This window comes from Python bivittatus, unplaced genomic scaffold (assembly GCF_059951505.1).
Source record: "Python bivittatus isolate LINGU-HERP-01145 unplaced genomic scaffold, Pbiv_v1 ctg000480_np1212, whole genome shotgun sequence".
NCBI lineage: Eukaryota > Metazoa > Chordata > Lepidosauria > Squamata > Pythonidae > Python > Python bivittatus.
Window position 1 is genome coordinate 63,693,561 of NW_028277075.1, and position 18,939 is coordinate 63,712,499.

At 38.0% G+C, this 18,939-nt stretch overlaps 1 protein-coding gene across 6 annotated transcripts in view; it reads right to left on the minus strand.

The window, feature by feature from the left end:
* Positions 1-907: 907 nt before the first annotated feature.
* The window catches only part of LOC103061032 (tetraspanin-4), a 678,932-nt gene continuing 660,900 nt past the window's right edge, over positions 908-18,939 (minus strand). For all 6 annotated transcript variants that reach the window (XM_088146072.1, XM_088146073.1, XM_088146074.1 and 3 more), the window contains 4 exons: positions 17,690-17,791; positions 11,923-12,054; positions 9,241-9,324; positions 908-7,561 (listed from right to left, as the gene is read on the minus strand). In XM_088146072.1, coding sequence (XP_088002198.1) covers positions 7,493-7,561; positions 9,241-9,324; positions 11,923-12,054; positions 17,690-17,791 — 387 coding nt within the window. In that variant the 3' untranslated portion in view covers positions 908-7,492. The remainder of the gene's footprint in view (positions 7,562-9,240; positions 9,325-11,922; positions 12,055-17,689; positions 17,792-18,939) is intronic.

Here is an 18,939-nt window from a genome sequence, read left to right on the forward strand (position 1 = left end):
TAAATAAACAAACAAACTTCGGTATTACTATGACAAATATGAATTGTATGCTATTTCAAAATACTTATATTAAGACAGGAATGAAATTAAGAAGGACATGTTAAGATGGGAGAAATTAAAATTGTCACTGTTGAGGATTAATTAAATTAATGTTTTGCCAAGAATGATATTTTTGTTTCAGACAATACCTGTTTGACAACTGATGTGCCACAGTTAAACAATGGCATAAAGATATATCTAATTTTATATGGCAAGGGAAAAAAACCACAAGTTAAATATAAAGTATTACAAGATGCAAAAGAAATAAGAGGACTAGGTTTACCAGATTTGTAATTTTTTTCATTATATGTTTCTTTTCTCTTTCCTTATTATATTCCTACTTTTCTCTTTCTTCTCTTTTTTCCTGCACTTTTTACTCCTTTCTATTCTCTTTTCTTTAAGTTTAGTTTGTATTAGATTTTACTATTATAATCAAAATTCTTAATAAAAATTAGATGATAGATAGATAGATAGATAGATAGATAGATAGATAGATAGATAGATACTAAAGATTCCATTCAGTGGATTATGGGATCATAATCTAGTAAGCAAAAAGCTGATATATTCAGTCATCAACCATATATACAGTATTTGCTTATATTTATTGCCCTTTAATGCAATGAAGCTCCTAGGTTGAGAGATGGTACCATTTTCCATAAAGCTGCTTTTTATTTGGATGGTTGTATTGATATTTTTGTCTGTATAGTGGCTTCCAGGCATGACATACTTTAAATACCACACATATTAATTATATTAAGTTCCTGAATTATTCAGTTATGCATATATTAAAACCACAAACTTCTGAACGTTTGATTGAACATATAGCACATATGCAACCATATAAATGTCAGCACCAGAGCGGGCCAGAGAAGTTCCAAACCAATTTTATTCAAAGGTGTAAACAAATTCTTACAGGTTCATGTAAGTGCAGTAACCCAAGTTGTGTAATTTTTAAGCCAAAAAATTGAATTGCAGCAGGTTGTTTTTAATGAAAAATTGACCTCATACAAAACAATACTAATTATTGTAGCACCCCATCACACAAATAGGAATAAAATGAATATAGAGAAAATGTGCTGTGTACTTCCCCCACATAAATGTAACTTGAAAGTGTTTTTTAGTAAGAGAGTATTAGTATTATTGTATACAGAAATATTAAAGAATACAAAACACAATCTGCTGTAAACTTTAAAGAATATTTAATAAGCTTTTAAAAAATAATGTATAGCTTTATTTTCCTATGAGGTGCATGAAAATATACCATTCCTTTTTGCTGCTGCAAGAATACCCAAGGAACCAAGAAAAGCTACAATGAACAGGAACAGGTAACATTAAAAAAAAGTTATATTAAAACTGGAATATGAAAAGAAGTAGAGCCACATAATAAAAACGTTTTGTAAAATGGAGAGCAACATTTACAAAACTGTAAAATGGAGATACCAAGGCGCTCCAAACTCTCACATCCTCATTAGGACTTTGGGAATTCTTCATGTTATGTTTGATATCGTTTCCATGAGCTCATCTAGAAATACCAAATGATTTGCAAATATATACATAGCCACGTGTGAATGATTGCTGCAAATCTCTGACCTAAACTGGATGTGACTTGTATCTGAATAGGTGACTTGCCTGGGTCTTGTTTTTGTTGGGTTTTCAGATGTGAGAGGTCGCACATTTGAAGGAGTGACCAGTGTGTGTGCGGCAGTGGAGATCAGGGAGAGAGAAAAGCCATTCATATTCCTTCTCGCTCAGAATGTGCTTCTATCTTAAACAGATTTTCTTACAGAGGGTACATTGAGTGGATAATGCTGAGAAGAAAAACATTTGGGGTGGCACTTTGAAAGAAAGAAAATAGCTGACGAGGAAATGGCAGCGTCTTTCTCCTACCCCATGGTTTTCTTGTAGCTGCTTTTTGTGTTTAAAAAACGTGGAGGATAAAGCCAGGGATGGATTGATGATATGTCACACCTACTGTTGAGCTTTTGTCAAGGGCATCCACTGTAGCAAACTCATGTTTGCCTGATATAATCTGGAAAACAGCTTTCAAGATATGAAGGCTGCAGTCTTGTGCATCAGTTCTGGGGAGTAAATTCCACTAAGTTCTATGGGACTTCATGCAGGACATCCACTGAATAATTTACATGTCATTTGTGGAGTTTTAAAAACTTGGATTGCTATACACTCTTGTTCTGATGCTGTTTAAGCAGAATCTTATTACATTATTATGAAACTCCAACCCACCTTTTTCTAACTGGGTGCTTCTGGATGCCTTGAGTTCCAATATTCCACCAGCATGAAGGTTGTAGTTCAGGAGAACTGGGGAGTACCAACTTGCCCCAACTCTAGTCTTTCCTGGTGCCCTCCTGATGCCATTGCTGGTGGTTGTGTTGGCTGGAAAAGTCCTGGGAGTTAATTTGTGCTATCAGCAACATCATTGCACTATTTTAAAGAAATCTGTATGCTCCTATTTCTAAGGTGCATATTCTTCCATAGCATATGTGGCAAATGTACCTTTTTAGTACGGCAAATCAGCTATCCAACTGAAAGAGAAATCCTAATATAATGTACAAGAAAAACCATATTGTAAATTAGAAACCTATTATTTAATTTGTGCTGAATATTCTTTCTCCTAGCCACCCCCCCCCCCCAAAATAGGTAACAAAACCAGGTAGCTATTAATAGCTATTTTACAGTATATTAAAGCACACATCATTTTAGGAATATTCACAGTAGACAAAAGACACATTCCTAGCAAGTAAGACAGAAATATAAACTCACATCCCTAATTTGCATTGACTTTAATAGGATTACCACAAGTCTTTGGGACATGAAACAGAAATTAAGCACCCTGGACCCAAACCTGTATCTTTAGGGGCAGGCTTCACATGTGATTCTAAATGGCTTTGGTCATGTTGTATGTTTAAAAGCCCTGTGCTTATAATATAGAAAAGGAATTGCACTGGCTTCTTGAATGCTGCGTGAAATACACATGTCACTAAAGAGCTAGTAAAGTATCACAAACATTGCCTTGTTTCTTGTGGACTTGTAAGAATTGCTTACTGTTGCTTATTCAGGCACTAAATTATTTTCTGTCCCTAAAAAGAAAACCATTGAACAGGGATTTGAGTGGCCGTTTAATGAAGCATAATGAGAATATAGTAGTCCATTGTGTTAAGTCACTGGTATCTGGTTTGATGGCTGGTGGTGGTTTTCTAAATTTGTCTGGTTTCTGTGTTACAGGCAGTCAGTATTTGCTTTAGCACCAAGGTTTTCCAACCTGCATGAGGAGGAAGCTTCTGATAAGCAAGTAATTCCCCAGGTATACAGCCTTAGTTCCTTTCATTTTAAAGTAAAAGACTCTGTATGTTGCATTCTGCCCTGTACGCTTTCTTTTATCAGCTTTAAAGAAATATTTGTAAGTGCATTGTTATGTAACAATGCTCCTTGGATTTTCAGCGCCTACCTTCATCATGACAGTATCCTGTGAACCAAAGAGAGCAACATATTCCCTGGATAACGTGATGGTGATTCAGGCTTCCTAGGAAGATACTTAAAATTACTAACATGATGGTGTTTTTAAGGTTAGTGCTACTCAGTAGGTGTTGAATTGTTTATATTGCAGGTGTGCAGAAAGGGAGGTTAGAATCTGTTGCTAGGTATCTAGGTGACCTACAGTATACTGAAAAGAGGTTCCAATAATTTAACAATAGCAACAAGACAGTCTTTCCATGAAAATTAATCTCCTGAAACAAAGCAAGCTTTAGAGATCAAGAAGTGGCCTTTCAAATGCCCTTAGTGATTAAAACAGCCTATGAACTTAGAAAATAAATAATAAGATTAAATACGAAAACATTACTAGCTTGGTTCAGTTTGGGTACTGAAAATAAAATCCTAAGCTTAGAACTATCTTGGCCTTCTCAACAGAAAGAAAGATTCAACAAGCATGAAGCCCACCTATCTTGGTGTGATGGTGTGGAAACAGCAATGCCTCCATCTTCGCAATGAATGGCCAGGATGCACAAAATATATAGCAGGGCAATTCATCTACATTTCCAAACTATGATACGCATGTTACTGTTTGTTCTGTAGAATTCAGAAGGTCTTTGCGGTTATTGTTTATGTTATTGGGTTATGTTATTAGTTTCTTCCTTTTTGAATCCATATTATGAAATGATTAACTCTAACCCTACTGCCTGCTGGGATTCTCCCATCCTACTCACTTCCATGACTTAATTTCTGTGAGTAATTCTGCTGAGTCACCAGAACTACTGCTTTAATTTGTAATAATGGGGATTTCTGGGAGTAGATTTAGTCTGTCTTTAATCTTTTTAGAACCCATCTTTTATTTTTAGGACCCATCTTTTATTCATATCTTCATTGTTCTATGATACTGTTCTTCAGAGATGGGAATCTAGAAGCTATCAGTAGGTGTACTTGTCATACAGTCAATGGTAATGTATAATGATGAGTAACAGCAATGGAACTTCAAAGTTGCTTCTTATTCCTGTGTAGAGGAAAGAAGCAAAATCCACAAAAGAATTGGAAAACAACATATAAATTATTGCTTGAAGTCACAATCATCCATTGCATGCACATTTAATAAGAGAAGAGAAAGCAAAAGAGTCAACTGCAGGGTGGAATAGGAATTTGTACATGTTTCCCATAATTGGCTGCTGCTGGACTGTTTATGACTCTTCACTCAAGCATGAATATGGTAAGCAATATGTTAATTGATAAACTCTAGAGCATGGACACCAGCTGAGCCAGGGTTCAAATCTTAACCTCTACTTCTTCTTCTTTTGAATGATAGCCCTAAGGTAGTGCTTCTTTACAGAAAATGGTAAGAAAATTCTAGATTCCCTGTCACAGTCAAGATATTATCACATTTCATGTTCTTTCTTTGTATATTAAAAGTTTGTACTGAAGCTATTTATATAGTTCAAATGGATTATACTGTACCCTAAATTGGCTGCTTTGTCTTCAAATATGTGTGTCAGGTGTAAGTTAAAAAAACAGATCGCCCCCACATTGCATGGAATCATGAAACTTTAGTTTTGCAGAGGGACATATCGGTTATTTTAAAACAGTGTTCAGTATATGCCCTTCACTAGAATTCAATTTGAAACTTATTTGAGGACAGGAAGAGCAGTTAAGTTGGGATAAAACAGGATTTGTCATAGATCTGGGCATGTGTATTCTGCTTTATTTCTGGACTGCAAGCAGTTTGCAATTGTAGTTCCTATTAGAATTCTATCTACGGAGATGCATCAAATGGACCTTACACACTTTTATCCTATGAGATGCATTTCAAGAACACAGAGCTCATCCGCATCTCTGATCAAACTATCTTTGTGTACATCCATCTGATTTAAGCTGGAGGCTGAGTGCCCATCCAGCATTAGAAGGGTAATAGGTTTTACTGACACGGATAACCTTGATTTATATGTTGACCCTCCTTTTGCAGTTGCAGACTTTCATTCCTATATACTTCAAAAAGCTATGAATGCTAAATAGGGGGAAAATAACTTGTATAAAACCTACAGACCTCAGCACAGGGTTGCATGTTCTTGTCTTTCTTTTTGGGGGGGGGAGGGTACCTTTGAGTCAGTTTTTTACTCCTGGTGACTGCCTCGACAAGTCCCTACAGTTTTCTTGGCAAGATTTCAAAGTGATTTGCCCTTGCCTCCTTCCTAGGACTGAGAGAGAGTGACTGGCCCAGGGCCACCCAGCTGGCTTTGTGCCTAAGGTGGGACTAGAACTCATGGTCTCCCAGTTTCTAGCCTGGGGCCTTAACCACTACACCAAACTGGCTCTATTGTCTTCCATTACTGACAAAATAAACAGTGACCTACTGTATGTAAAAGGGTAGAAAGAAAGGGAAGGACTGAATTAAGTCCATTAGCTTTTTTGAGCAGAACTGACTTTTTTGAGTGGATTAATAATAATACATACACACCTATCTCAAATTCTACTTGGATATTAAGATCATGGACAACATATTCATGATCAAGGCCAATTTCAGTTATGACTGCCACAGATTTAATGGTATATTGTTTCTCTTTCAATATTGGCTTACAACTATGCATTCTAAGTCTGGTCAATCCTCTGTCAGCATGCACAATTTTATTAGTGCTCACCTACACTGATTACCCACTCATTTTTGATCATATATTATTTATTACAGCAGGACAGAGAGAGCTGACCCACCAAGCGTCTTGATCTAAACCTTCATTGTTGAGATGGAGGGCAAATATTCTGGAACTTCTTGTAGTCTATGCTGGCCTCTCACTAGCCTATGCTGGTAAGCAGTGATGGGAATGTACTTGAAAACATTTCCCTACATGTTCTTTCATCTATATTAATGCAGAGAAAAGAAACAGGGAAATGAATGTCTGTGTAAAATCTTTTTTGTTAGTGGGGAATTTCTTCAAACCTCCCAATTCCTTCTTGGAATAATTTGGTTCCTTAAAAATCAGCTACAAAGCATGTTTACAGAGTGGGCTTTTTTCCTAGTGAATCTATCCTATTTAAAAGTGAAAATACGACAAAGCAAATTATGGAGAAGGCGAAGAGCTGAAGTACAGAAACGAATGACACATGGGACACCAAAACTGGAATGACACTTAAAAGAAAATCCAGAGGACAGGGACAGAAAGGTGGCTACTTATTCACTGAAGAGTAGATCTGTTTGATGTAACTGCTTGTTTCTTGGTGGCCTAAATTTCTTCCCCAGGAAATATTTCCATTTGTCTCCATGGTCCCTTGGAATACAAAGGAAGAGAGGACTGCTCTGCTCCTATCAGCAGCTGCTAGAATGATCTGTGTGTGTATATGGATATGGATGTATGCAGACATCATTATTTGAACGCTGTTACACTGGTTTAAGCGTAAAGATTCCATTTCTGTTTACAGGCCAGATCTGACCTGACATCAGAAACCACTTCTTCGAGTAGAGGCTTTCCCCAAAGACCTCTCATTCCGTGATGCAATTTTGAGAGTCCAAAGCATACTCCTGGGCTGATGTGCTAAGCTGTCTAAAACCAAATGTTAAGAAATGGCTACTCCATATCCTCTATATCCATCTTGAGAAAGGGCTGTCTGTACTTTGAGGAATTTACTGGATTCCCTGTGCTAGATGGAACATTTCTATTTGTCAGCAGCCTGCAGGGAAAACAAGATTAAACTCAGCCTCGAACTAAACCATAGTCTGTGCAAAAGGGAGCCACTTCTTTCTTTGTTTTCTTGTCATTTAGAGAGAAGAATTTATTTTGTCTGAGCAAGTCTGAGTTCCATGATGATTCCTTTTGAGTGGTGTGACAAACTGGGGTGATCCACAATTTTTCCATAGAGGATTATACAGTTTATTTTACATAGAAAAAATATGACAACATGATGAAGAGTCCTCTCTCTTTCGTCTTGTGGAGAGGTGGTTGACGGACTCTAAAGATGTTTTTTATGCACAGTAGGTATCTGCCTTGACAACCTGACAATACATGGTCATTGCAAATGTCAGTCCAAGAATCTGTAGATACAAAAATCATTGTCAAGATTAACAGCATGCAGCATAATCTCAATTCTTGTACAATCTCAATTATATGTACAGTTGCAAACTATTGATCCAGAAGGAATAATGCATTTCCCATGCCGCCCATTGTATATCAATTCCATGCAAAACAGCCCTGCATAATCAACAGTTTGGAGCTAACCTACATGAGAAGCTGAAGGACAGTTATGAAATGTCTTTGCAATCAGAAAGAAAAAGGAGGAAAGAAACCTGGATTATAACTCAACCAAAGCTTTATTCAATATTGGTGAAAAACAATCTATAAATCAGATAATTGGAGGAGGTGCAAAAGGCCCCCTTCTTTCTACTTTTATCTAGCCTGGCTGTCTATGCCATTCTTGTTGCTTGCCCATCCTGTCCCCCCCCCCCCCCAGACTTTCTGTCTAGGGAAAAAGGTATTTAGGGGGCAATCATTAGGCTGGGTGTTGACTCCATCTGTAGCCATCACCAAAGATCAGCTGAACCCTCCATGTTCTGCCTGCCAAGCTCTCTCCTCAGTCTTTTGTCCCTGCACAGAAGAAGTAAGGACTTGTGCTGCATAACTGGTCCTCCTTTTTCCTCTTCTCTGTGCAAAGTTATGATTGTGTGCATCCATTATGGTTTATAGCTTTGTTCTTACTGAAACTACTGTAAGTAGTCTGCACAAGACTGTGTGCTACAGAAAGGCTGACGTATGGTACTTCCTTTAGCTGAGAAATCCTGGGAACTGAAATCTTCAGAGGCATGTTATGGATCTATAATAAAGAATAGCTAGTTCTGTATCTAGATTTCAGTTTCTACAACTTTCTGGGAAAACCATGACAATTAAGCAGGTATAAAAATAACAGAGAATTGTAAAGTAGAAATATATTTCCTCTACTTTCATTCTAGAGAGTTAGGCATACTTAAATCCACTGATTTCAACAGGATTAACCTTGCTTAATTCTGTATTAAACTGTGACATTAATTTGGAAAGGGTGAAAAAAAAATCTTAACCCTACAGGATTAGTTATAAATGGTGATGATAAGTTTAAATTGCTGGGGCTGTAAGTTAACAATATATATGCCTATTTTGGCTCAAATGTGGTACAATAAGCGGTTTTTCATCCTAGTTCTTGTTTGTTAATTTTAAGCAGCTTTATACTTTTCGTAGGATCTCAGAACAACTTTCTGGGGATTGGAGGAAAAGATTTAAAGTATAAGAGGCAGTGAAGTGATCAAGTAAAAATGTGCTAATTATTGAACAGGCCTACTGCCAAATAAAAATTCATTATGAGGGATCTCCTGTACTTTAGGCTAAGGCACAATAAGTCAGTTACTCTCCCCCATTAACTTAAGCGTAACCAACTTTATATAGAAACCATTGCCATTTTATATCTTCAGATACTCTAGTTAAACCAAAGAAAGATCATTAAACAGCCATGACTTGTTGATGTTTGCATGTATATATGCACATAAGCAGGACGAAACAAAACAGCATTCAAAGAGAAAGACAACTTCTCTTTAGATCAATCTTCTTGCAGGCCCGATACGTAGGCTATAATCTTGTACCCATTTATCAATGAATAAAGTCAATGGAATTTCCTTTTGAGAAGAGATTTATCTGTCACTGTGCTAATATAAACAGAAGCACTCAGGTAAATAAAGGGAAATTTTACCTGAACCAATGCTGTGCACAATCCAAAAATTCCCACTGCTAACAGGTTCTCCTGAAGCCATAGTTTCACTGTTTCATAGCAAGGCTAGAGAGAGATAAAAATATTTTGCTATAAGGAAGCAAAAGATGTAAGTAGAACCTACAAGTCATATCAAACTTGGTAATCGGCAATGTCAATTTAAGCTTTCCAGTGGAGGTGAAAAGTATCTCAGGGGACTTTCTTGCAATGAAATACGGCTTTAAAGACCTAGAAAGGCTGAACAGCTGAAGATCAAGTGGATACTTTGTGCAAGATTCATTAACCAAAAAAAAAAAGAAGAACAATGTCTGCTTCTCATTTAGGCATTCCAAATCAGGCCGCTGCATTTCTAAATCCAGTAGTAAATCATAGTGCTTGAAACAGAAAGGCAAGGCAAGAATGTGAGAAGGCAATTATAGGCCAATTATTGCTTAAACAAAACAAAGCTGTCCCCAAATACTTCACCTTGCTTTGTAGGAACCACAAAGTGGCAAGATGACATTACATTTGGTGCAAACATATTAGTCCCGCTGTCAGTATGTCAAACCTTAGCACTGATAGGTTCCTAGAAGGATTTGCTAGCTCACAAAAGAAATAGTTTTAAGAATAACAGTTGAATAACAGCAGAATTTAATTTAGTTTTGATACATTCCTGTGACGGATCACCTTGGACATATTTTTCAGCATAAGGTAACTGGTTGAGTTGGCCCGCCAAGGGTGTGGTTGAGCTTGAGTCTCCAAGCCCATACTCAAACTACACTCCGGACCTGGTACCTTTTTGCACTCCTGGATGGATGCCAGAGTCCTTCTCTGCAATGGCAGGAATGTTTCTTAGGAAAGATGCTGCTTTTTTTCCCCTGTAGAAAACTGTTATGGACTGATTATTTCATCAGAGCTGCTTCCGCAGTGATTATCACGGTCAGGGTTTCTCAACTTCAGCAACTTTAAGATGAATGGACTTCAACTCCCAGGAGTTGAAGCCCACCCATCTCAAAGTTGATAAGGTTGAGAAATGCTGGTATAGGGTCAGCCACCTCTGCAGACTGGATGCTGGGTATGTAATCTCCTGAACTGGCAACATAAACTAGGCAGCATTGTCTCATACCGTAAAGTCATGTTTTTGTGCTTCCTGGTGTCATCTTGGGGACATTCTGCAAGATGTACAAGTTTGACCCTACAACTCACTAAGTGAAATTCTGTCTCAGTGCTGCAGTTCTCTGGATCTTTTATACACACACACACACACACACACATGTAAGAAGGAACCTCCACCCCAAAACAATATTTGAAGAGGATTCTGGGATCCAAGGAGGAAAGGCATAATCAGAGAAAACAGCTATTCCCTCCCTTTCCTCCTCCACAGAACCTTTAGTTCCAGTCAAAGCAGCATTTTTATTTATGGAGTAGCTACTCTAAATCCTACTCTATATAACAAGGGTATTTTTCTTCATACAACTATCAATATTCAGCAAATATTGTTGTGGGAAAAACAAGTACAAGGAGTTAGCTAATAGGTTACTATATATTAGCCACTGCCATTTAAGGTGGCTGCTAGTTGTTGTAGCAATTCAAATTAGTGATCATAAAACATTTAGAGAGGCTCTGTTAGGGCCTCTGCTCCTGCTTATTTTGCATTTTTATTCTGCCTTTATAATTCCTTTCAAAGATACTTCAAAATAACCTTGCTGTCTATTCATCAACTTGGTGCTGAACTGAGGGAAAGGGGCAGTTTCAAAGGATTAGGAGGGGCCAACAAGGCCCTCAAGTCCAACCTCCTGTTAGATGCAGAAATCCATATTAAAGCAACCCTGAAAGATGGCGGTCTGCACACATACATGCGGTGAAGGAAGCCACTTGAGGAAGAATAAAACGGGGGGGGGGGGAGGGAACCACCAATGCAAAATAAAGCTTCTTCTGCCATCCCTGGGCTCTCCTCCCCATGAACCACCACCTCATTTCATCCCCCAAATCTCCTTTCACTGCCTGTTGCCTCCTTTCACTCTCCCTTTTCCAATCTGTCTGTTCAGTCTCCTCTCTCTCCCTTTGATCCCTGCACCATCCTCCTTTTGCCCCTGCTCTGCTCCGCACTTGCTCAGCAAGTGGCTTTTTATTCCTTGCCCATCCTTGTGCCCTTTGCCATCTGTTTTTATTCCACGCTTGGCTCCTTTTGCTCCTCATGATACTGTATATCCTTGCTTCCTTTGTGTTATGTTTGCATGTGAATTTGTAAAGAGTATATCTTGCACTTGTCTATTTATATTTTCCTTAATTAAAATGACCCTCTCCATTTTACCTTGGCCTGCCTGCTTTGGAAGTGTATCCCTCTCTGTGCCTTTCAAAAGCATGTGCAACCTTTAGATTACCAGAAGTTGCACACTCTTGCCTTCACTCACATTCCTGAGCTCTGTGCTTTTACTTCCCCTTCTAACATTTAAAGGTGAACTACTTATTAAAAGCCTTCTTCTCTTGATTGGTTGTCTGAGAAGTATGCCAAGCTATGATGAGTGAGTTAGAATAGCCTTTCTGATAGATGTTAATCACCCCGCAGGATGGCACAACAGCATGTAGCAAATGGGCAAGGCTATGACATTTTTCTTTCTCCAGTAGATTCTAAAAATTCCAGGCCATCTTAGCTGACTTTTGATTTACATTTTAACTACTCACAGCTTTCCACCAGGTCCCTGGGGAATGAAGACCACAGTTTTCACTGAATTCCAAGCAGCATGAATCTGGCACCCGTGTGGTATTGTACACTTCAAACCAGTCGGTGTAGTTGGAGACACCACAGCATCTGAACTGGAGGGGAATAAGAGAATTACAAGTCACCTTGGCCACGTGGCCCATTCAAGGAACAGGTTTAGTGGGCCCAGCATGGCAGAAGGTGTACGTCTTCTGGATTGCCCATCCAGAAAGGGGAAGTACAATATCTTTTAATAAAGTTCATTCACTTAGGATTAAAACATTATGCAAATTTCCAAAAATTAGCTAATTGACCTGAGAAAGTTAGAGTCTCCCAAGTCTATTACAGATAGTTCTCCCTTAATTACCCTAATTGGGACCAGAATTTCCATTGCTAAGTGAGGTGGTTGTTGGGGGAAACATCACATGATGGCACTGCTTAGGGACAGCAGTTCCGTTGGTCCCAGTTGTGGTTGTTAGACAAGGACCTCATGTTTCTCCTGCCCTGCCATGCTCACCTCTGCTTCAACTCCCTCTACCCACTTATCTCCCCCCCATCTCTGCCCTTTTGGCTGCCCTGCACTCTGCTTCCCCTGCTGCCCTGCTCTCTGCCCTGCACCCTCACCACCCTGCACTCTGCCACCCCTGCTGCCCCTCACCACCGCCAGTTGAACTTTGCCATCATCTTCCTCCCGCTGCTGACAAGGCAGGTCCGGCCTGGCCCTTCGCAAGGCAGATGCTGGCCACATCCAGCCTCAGGAAGGCCTCGCACAGCTTTGGGAAGGCCTTGTAAAGGGCCAGGCCAGGTGTGCTCATCAGCAGTGGGAGCAAGAAGATGGCAAAGTCACCTGGGGGTGGTGAGGGGCAGCAAGGGACAGCAGGGGCGGTGGAGTGTAGGGTAGTGGGGGTGCAGGGCAGAGGGAAGGGTGGCCAAAAGGGCAGAGATGGGGGGAGATAGGTGGGTAGGGGAAGTTGAAGTGCACCCTGTGGTCATAAATGCAAGCAGGCTGCCAAGCACCTGAATTTTGATCACATGATTGCAGGGGCTCCACAACAGCCATAGCTACAAGGACTGGTCATAAATACCATTAATTCAGTGATGCTGTAACTCCAAACAGTCACTGAACAAATGGTCGTTAAGCAGGGACTACCTGTATTGGTTACTCAGTTCCTTTGTTATTCCAGAGCAGAGAGCCCAGGGTCATCAGAAAGCCCTATGTCTCTTTACATCCATTGTAATATCAGAACAGATCAACAACCAATGGATAACTGTTAGATAAGAGGAAGATCACTTTGCTTCCAGATATACTATACCCCTTCAGACACTCCATGGGAGTATAGTATATATGGGGGGAAAAAAGAGTAAAAAAAATGGCTTTGCCTAAAATAATCACCATAATCCTAGTCATTCTGAAATGCTCCCAACAATTCAACATGGCTTGGAGAGTCACTGAAGGAAGCAGATATATCAGAAGCTGGAGGAGTCCTGTCCCATCTTTGTACAACAGAACAGCAACAGAACTAATCTTCAGTTGTGTGGAAACTAAATAAAACATGTTATCAAGATCCATGCATTTTACAACAAAAGTGAGGAGAACTAAAATGGGGAAAAAAGCCAAGAAAAATATTTTCACCATTGCTTCTCCTTGGCACTTTTTTTAAAAAAGAAAGGAAAACATGACTCAGAAAATTGTTTGCCATAAGAACATGATATTATCAGCAGTACAGAGTGCAGTCATATTATTTTTTGAGTATGCTATTACCATCCAAAAACTGTTCAGGTTACAGCAATGACACATGTTTTATTATATTTTGTAAAGATGAGTGGCTTCAAATTCATATATGCTCTGCTTTGAAATTGTCTTTGACATTTAGTAATAAAGTCATGATCTGGAAATTGAGACTGCAGGCAGCCAAGTTTTCCAAATAGCAGAGTGTTAAATGTTGATTTATATATCTTCCATTGCAGCTATTCAGCACGTGGATGCGAATCTTAGTTTTAAGAAAGTGAGAAATCTGTAGATTGTTGTAGGAGTTCAAGATCCTTTTGTGAGATCTCCTGTGCAAAGCTGAAAAAATGTAATCACACTGTGCAACTGGGAAGGTGAGTCCATAGATTGCTTTCAGATATGCCACCCTTGGGACCATATACAGTAGTATTTCACTAATGAGCAGCATCCACTGAATGTGGGTTTCTTTATTCATTACATACATACATACATACATGCATGCATGCATACATACATATATTGCTGCCCATCTCATACATATGACTCTGGACAGCTAACAATTACTGTGGTGTTGGGTTGTGGGACAATTCTGATTCTGCAACTCTTAAATTATAATGTGGCTGGAAATTTTAATTGCCTACTTGCACATGAATCTACATATATCTGGCAAATTAGCATTCCAAATTGTTCCAAATGGTCCAACGTGTTTTTTTGCTTTAAGGCTGAGAAAAATGAGGAAATTATGAAGCTCCTGCATTATTTTTGTTTCACACTTTTAAAGGACCTTGCCCCTTGTCCAAATGCAAGTAAATTTCTTCATGTACAAAACTATGCCCTCCAACCCTTCGGAAGCAACTACAGGCAAAAGCTCTACATAGCTCTATTTTCAAATGTTGCCCAAAGCAAGTTTCCTGTGGCAGAAGTGACTAAGGAGGATAAATGCGAGAAGCAGCAAATCTTTGATCTTGTCTCCAAGTATACTTAGATATATATGGGAAATTGGACTCTTTCCTCTGTAGAGATACCAAGGCAGTTATGTTATTTATTAACTAGTCAAGTCTCACAATGAACTGATTGTGAATGTGAATATTTGTGGTTCATAATCTTAGCCTGAAAATAGGTAAGCATCACAAGCTGTCTGCAATTCTTCTCCAGTTCAGGATTTTAATTGTACAGGGGAGGGGAGAAAATAAACAATACAATGGGACTCCATCAGAGAATGGCCCTTAATTGGATTGAAATAAACCGGGCTATTTCCAGTTTGAAGGGAAAGGACCTTCTGAACTTATCTGAGATAAAAGGTGGGGGTGGTTTTGCTTTGGACACATTAAGCACAGGCTGAATTGAAGATATGTTTAAAATAACCCTGAGCATCCAGGCCATAGCAAATTAAGGCAAACAAATTCTAACATATTAACATTTCTGATGGCAAGGCCCAATTGGTCAATTTAGATGAAAGTTTTTGAAGAAATTAGGAGAAAATAATTCAACAGATTTTCATAATGAAGCCTGTTGTTAGATTATTATTTGTATTTCCTGGCATATAAATTGATGCAACATAAGACATTGATTCAATTCTTGTTATTTGGGGCTATGTTGGTTATGACAAAACATTAGAAAATTAAATATACTTTTGATTGGACACTGGCACTTATAACTGTAGGAAATTGTGTTGGTTGAAAAATTAACACACATACAAAGGCACACACAAAGAGTCCTGGGAAAACTTACAATGAAGGGAAACATTATTTAAATCTGATCACCATTTATTGATTGTATTAATATTTTCCCCCTAGTTTGCTTTCACCTGCTGGAATATTAATCTCTAGACCTTTTTCATTTCTACTTAAGACTGCATATGGATTCATATATTCTCTTCTTCTTCTTTTTTTTCTTTTCTTTTTTCCCTGGTCTTGGTTTATATTAACTTTTTTAGTTTTGTTGTGAAGTTTTGTTTGTTCAAATAAAGCAGGAAAAGAAAAAAATGTGTAGCAGTTTACATGCCAACATAGACATATTGTACGCAACCATATTAGTCATAGAGAAAAAGAAACTCAGAGAATATCACATATTGGAATCAGATGCATTTAGTTCCTATCTAATAATTTTTCAGACAAGTATTTTAAGAAAAACAGCATACAGAGAAACTGTGAGTTGGAAAGTTTAGGTTGTATCTGCTCATTGAAATGAAGTCTTCTATTTCATGGCTGGAGAAAACTTTCTGTACTTACAAAAGGAGATCAAACAGAATCAATATTTCAACACTGAAATCTAATTGCATTGCTTAATAATTTAATTGTGCCAGCAAATTAAAGTCGTCTTATTACTATAATATATTTTAAATTCTATTTCTATTTTCCCCTGGGTCTTGGTGAACAGGTCACTAATCTTCTGTTACCTCCATATTTTTTTTTCTATCTTGGTGTTCATAAAATTAATGCCTTCTATTTGTGCAAAGCAACATGTCACAGCAATTTGGAACTGAGGATGTACATCCATACAAATGTAAAAGAGGCATTTGGACAGACAATGTAGCTTCTTCAACTGGAAAGAAAACAAGCCATTGGGATTGTGATTAACCATTCCTATTATAAGATTACAAAAGCAATATTTGAACATAGTGATTAACTGTATGAAAACTTGAGCAATTTCAAGTATCAATGGAAGGTACAGACTAATTCAGGTGACCTAAAATATAGCCCATAATAACAGGAATATTTCAAACATTTTTTTTTTAATCAAGAGAAAGAAATAGAGATGTCTCACATACATCCAGATGACTAAATTCAAAATTGTAGTTTCATCTTTTCAGAAAATGGACAGCTCACTGCTCTTAAGGGAACAACCAGAGAGATATTGTTGCATAATCAACACAATTTTTATTTTGTTTACTGAAAACAGTTCAGGGCAGAGATTCAAGGGTTTTAGAATCCTTAGTAAGAACTTTGGCTCTCTAGAAAAAACACATTTCTAGAGTTCTTGGATCCTGCATTCCAATCAAGCTTGCAGCATTCCCCAAGCATATTAGTACCTATAAAATTGCTGCCACCCTATGAAGCAGTAGTCAACTTTATTGTAAAAAAATATTTCAGTGGAAACAAATGGTATGGCAATCCTGGGGCAGAGACCAGGGCAAAGTTAACTGTGAGACCAAAATGGTCTCAATGTCTAATATACATCAAAGCCTCAAACTGTTGAAGTTCATTCTTCTGACTTCCAGAGTTTGCTAATCACTAAAATCTTTGGGATTCATTTGTATGCAAACTTTGTTGACCTGTGAAATGAAACAATATAGTAATAATATGTGCTCAGGGAAATGTTAACCAAAATATTACTTTTTTGTAGCAATATAAGCAGTATATGAAGTATATATACATGCCATATGCCAGAGGAAGACTGTCTTGATCTCTTATTTGTGGGCTTCCTAAGTGTATCTGGTGGGCCTTGTGTGAGATGGAAAGCTGATTAGAAGGGCCTAACCCTGATCCTCATGTTCCTGTGTTCTCAAATATATAGATAGAACAGCTATGTTCCTTCTCTTGACCCTGTCCTGTTGAACGGTGCCTTGGATGCAAAACAGGAGGAAACAAAGAAACAAAAAGGTTCTGTTGAAGAAAAGTGCCAGTGAGCCATTCTGTCTCACTTCTTCCAGTATCACTAGTGTTCTAGCATGATGATAGAAATGTGGTATCTCCTGTGCTCTGCAATTACTTGAGGGATTGTCTATGCATTTTGTCTGTTTGCATGTGTGCCTCTCTGCATGCTGATGAGCACCAAAGCATCAGATTAATCCCTTATCAGCAGATTTCAAAGCAGGCTGGGGAAAGACCCATTAAGCATCAGGGCCTTGACTACAGGTAAGATACAGTGCAGTGGTATTCTATAAGCATTTTTCAGGCAAATGCTTATAGAAAACAAAATTAAATTTTCTCCATTGAAAATTCAAAGACAGGCAGATGGGTGTGTAGGTGTTAGCACATGCCGGTGTTAATGGAAAGAACAATGAAGAAATACACGCTTACATCTGTTTGTATGATGCTCCATGCATTAGTTAAACCAATATTTCCATCAGTTCCATACAAATGAAGCCCTTTCTTCAGGTCCCGCTGAGCGTACTTATCAATCTGAAAATAAAGCAAGAACAGTTACGTATGTGCATCCTAGATGGTGAAATTGTGAAATGGCACTTTTTGGCTGACTTTTCCTCTAGGAGGCCATGACAATGGTTGAACTGAAAGCGAGGCACGTTAAAGCGACAACATATAAAGAAAAATAGGTATCTGAACAACATATTTTCCTAACTTCCCTATACAATTCTCCAACATTAAAAATGATAACTGAAAATAACACCTAGCTATTGTAATGACTTCCAGCTAGTCTGTTCATCAAAAAGTAGAGATTTGTTTTACTATATAGACATTATCATTATTTCACCTTCTTCTGCAAATTACATCCACTGCACTCATATTTTTGTATGTTTTTTTTTAATGGGGTATAGTGTTTACTGGAAATTTGAAGGGATAGTATCTCCTTTTTTATTATTATTATCTGTAGTTTTCTTTATCTGTGTATTCCTTTGGCTGAAAATCCACCCCAAAATCAATTTTACACAGATCTAAACATTGTTAGAATCTTATTACTGCTCACTTTTGTGGCAAAGCTGCTTTCTTCTATTATATTTTTATATAATTCCACAGTACTATAAGGAGAAAAGACTTCAACAAAGGGTGTATAGAGTAGCTTGATATTATGAAAGATTTAACCATACAGTAGAATGGAATGTATTATTCTTTCCAATTTATTTCCAATAGTCCTTATTAAAAATATTTCTTCAAAGAAACAGCAGTTTGTGATTTATACTCACTTCCATTCAAAGGTTCTTTTATGGAACAACTGAAATTCAGTGGTCACTTTTCATACAGTAAATATTTAGAACCTGTAAAAAGCACTAGTCTTAAAGAACTGAAAGGAGAGCTATGAATGGCGATAATACTTTTACAGCATAGTGAGATGTTATCTTCCTATTATATTATTACAGACAAATTTATTAATGAAGGGACTAAAGGTCCCTTTAGCGACTGCCTCAGACAGCGACAGTTCACAGTTACGATGGTGATGACAAAGTAACTTTGCAACCAATGCCCACATTTACAACCTTCACAGCATCTCTCTCTCAGTCGTGTGTTCACCATTACAGTCAGTTAGTTCATGTTATCCTGTATCTGACCTGTTTTTTTTTCTCCCCCATCTCCCAGGATGGAGAGATTGCCTA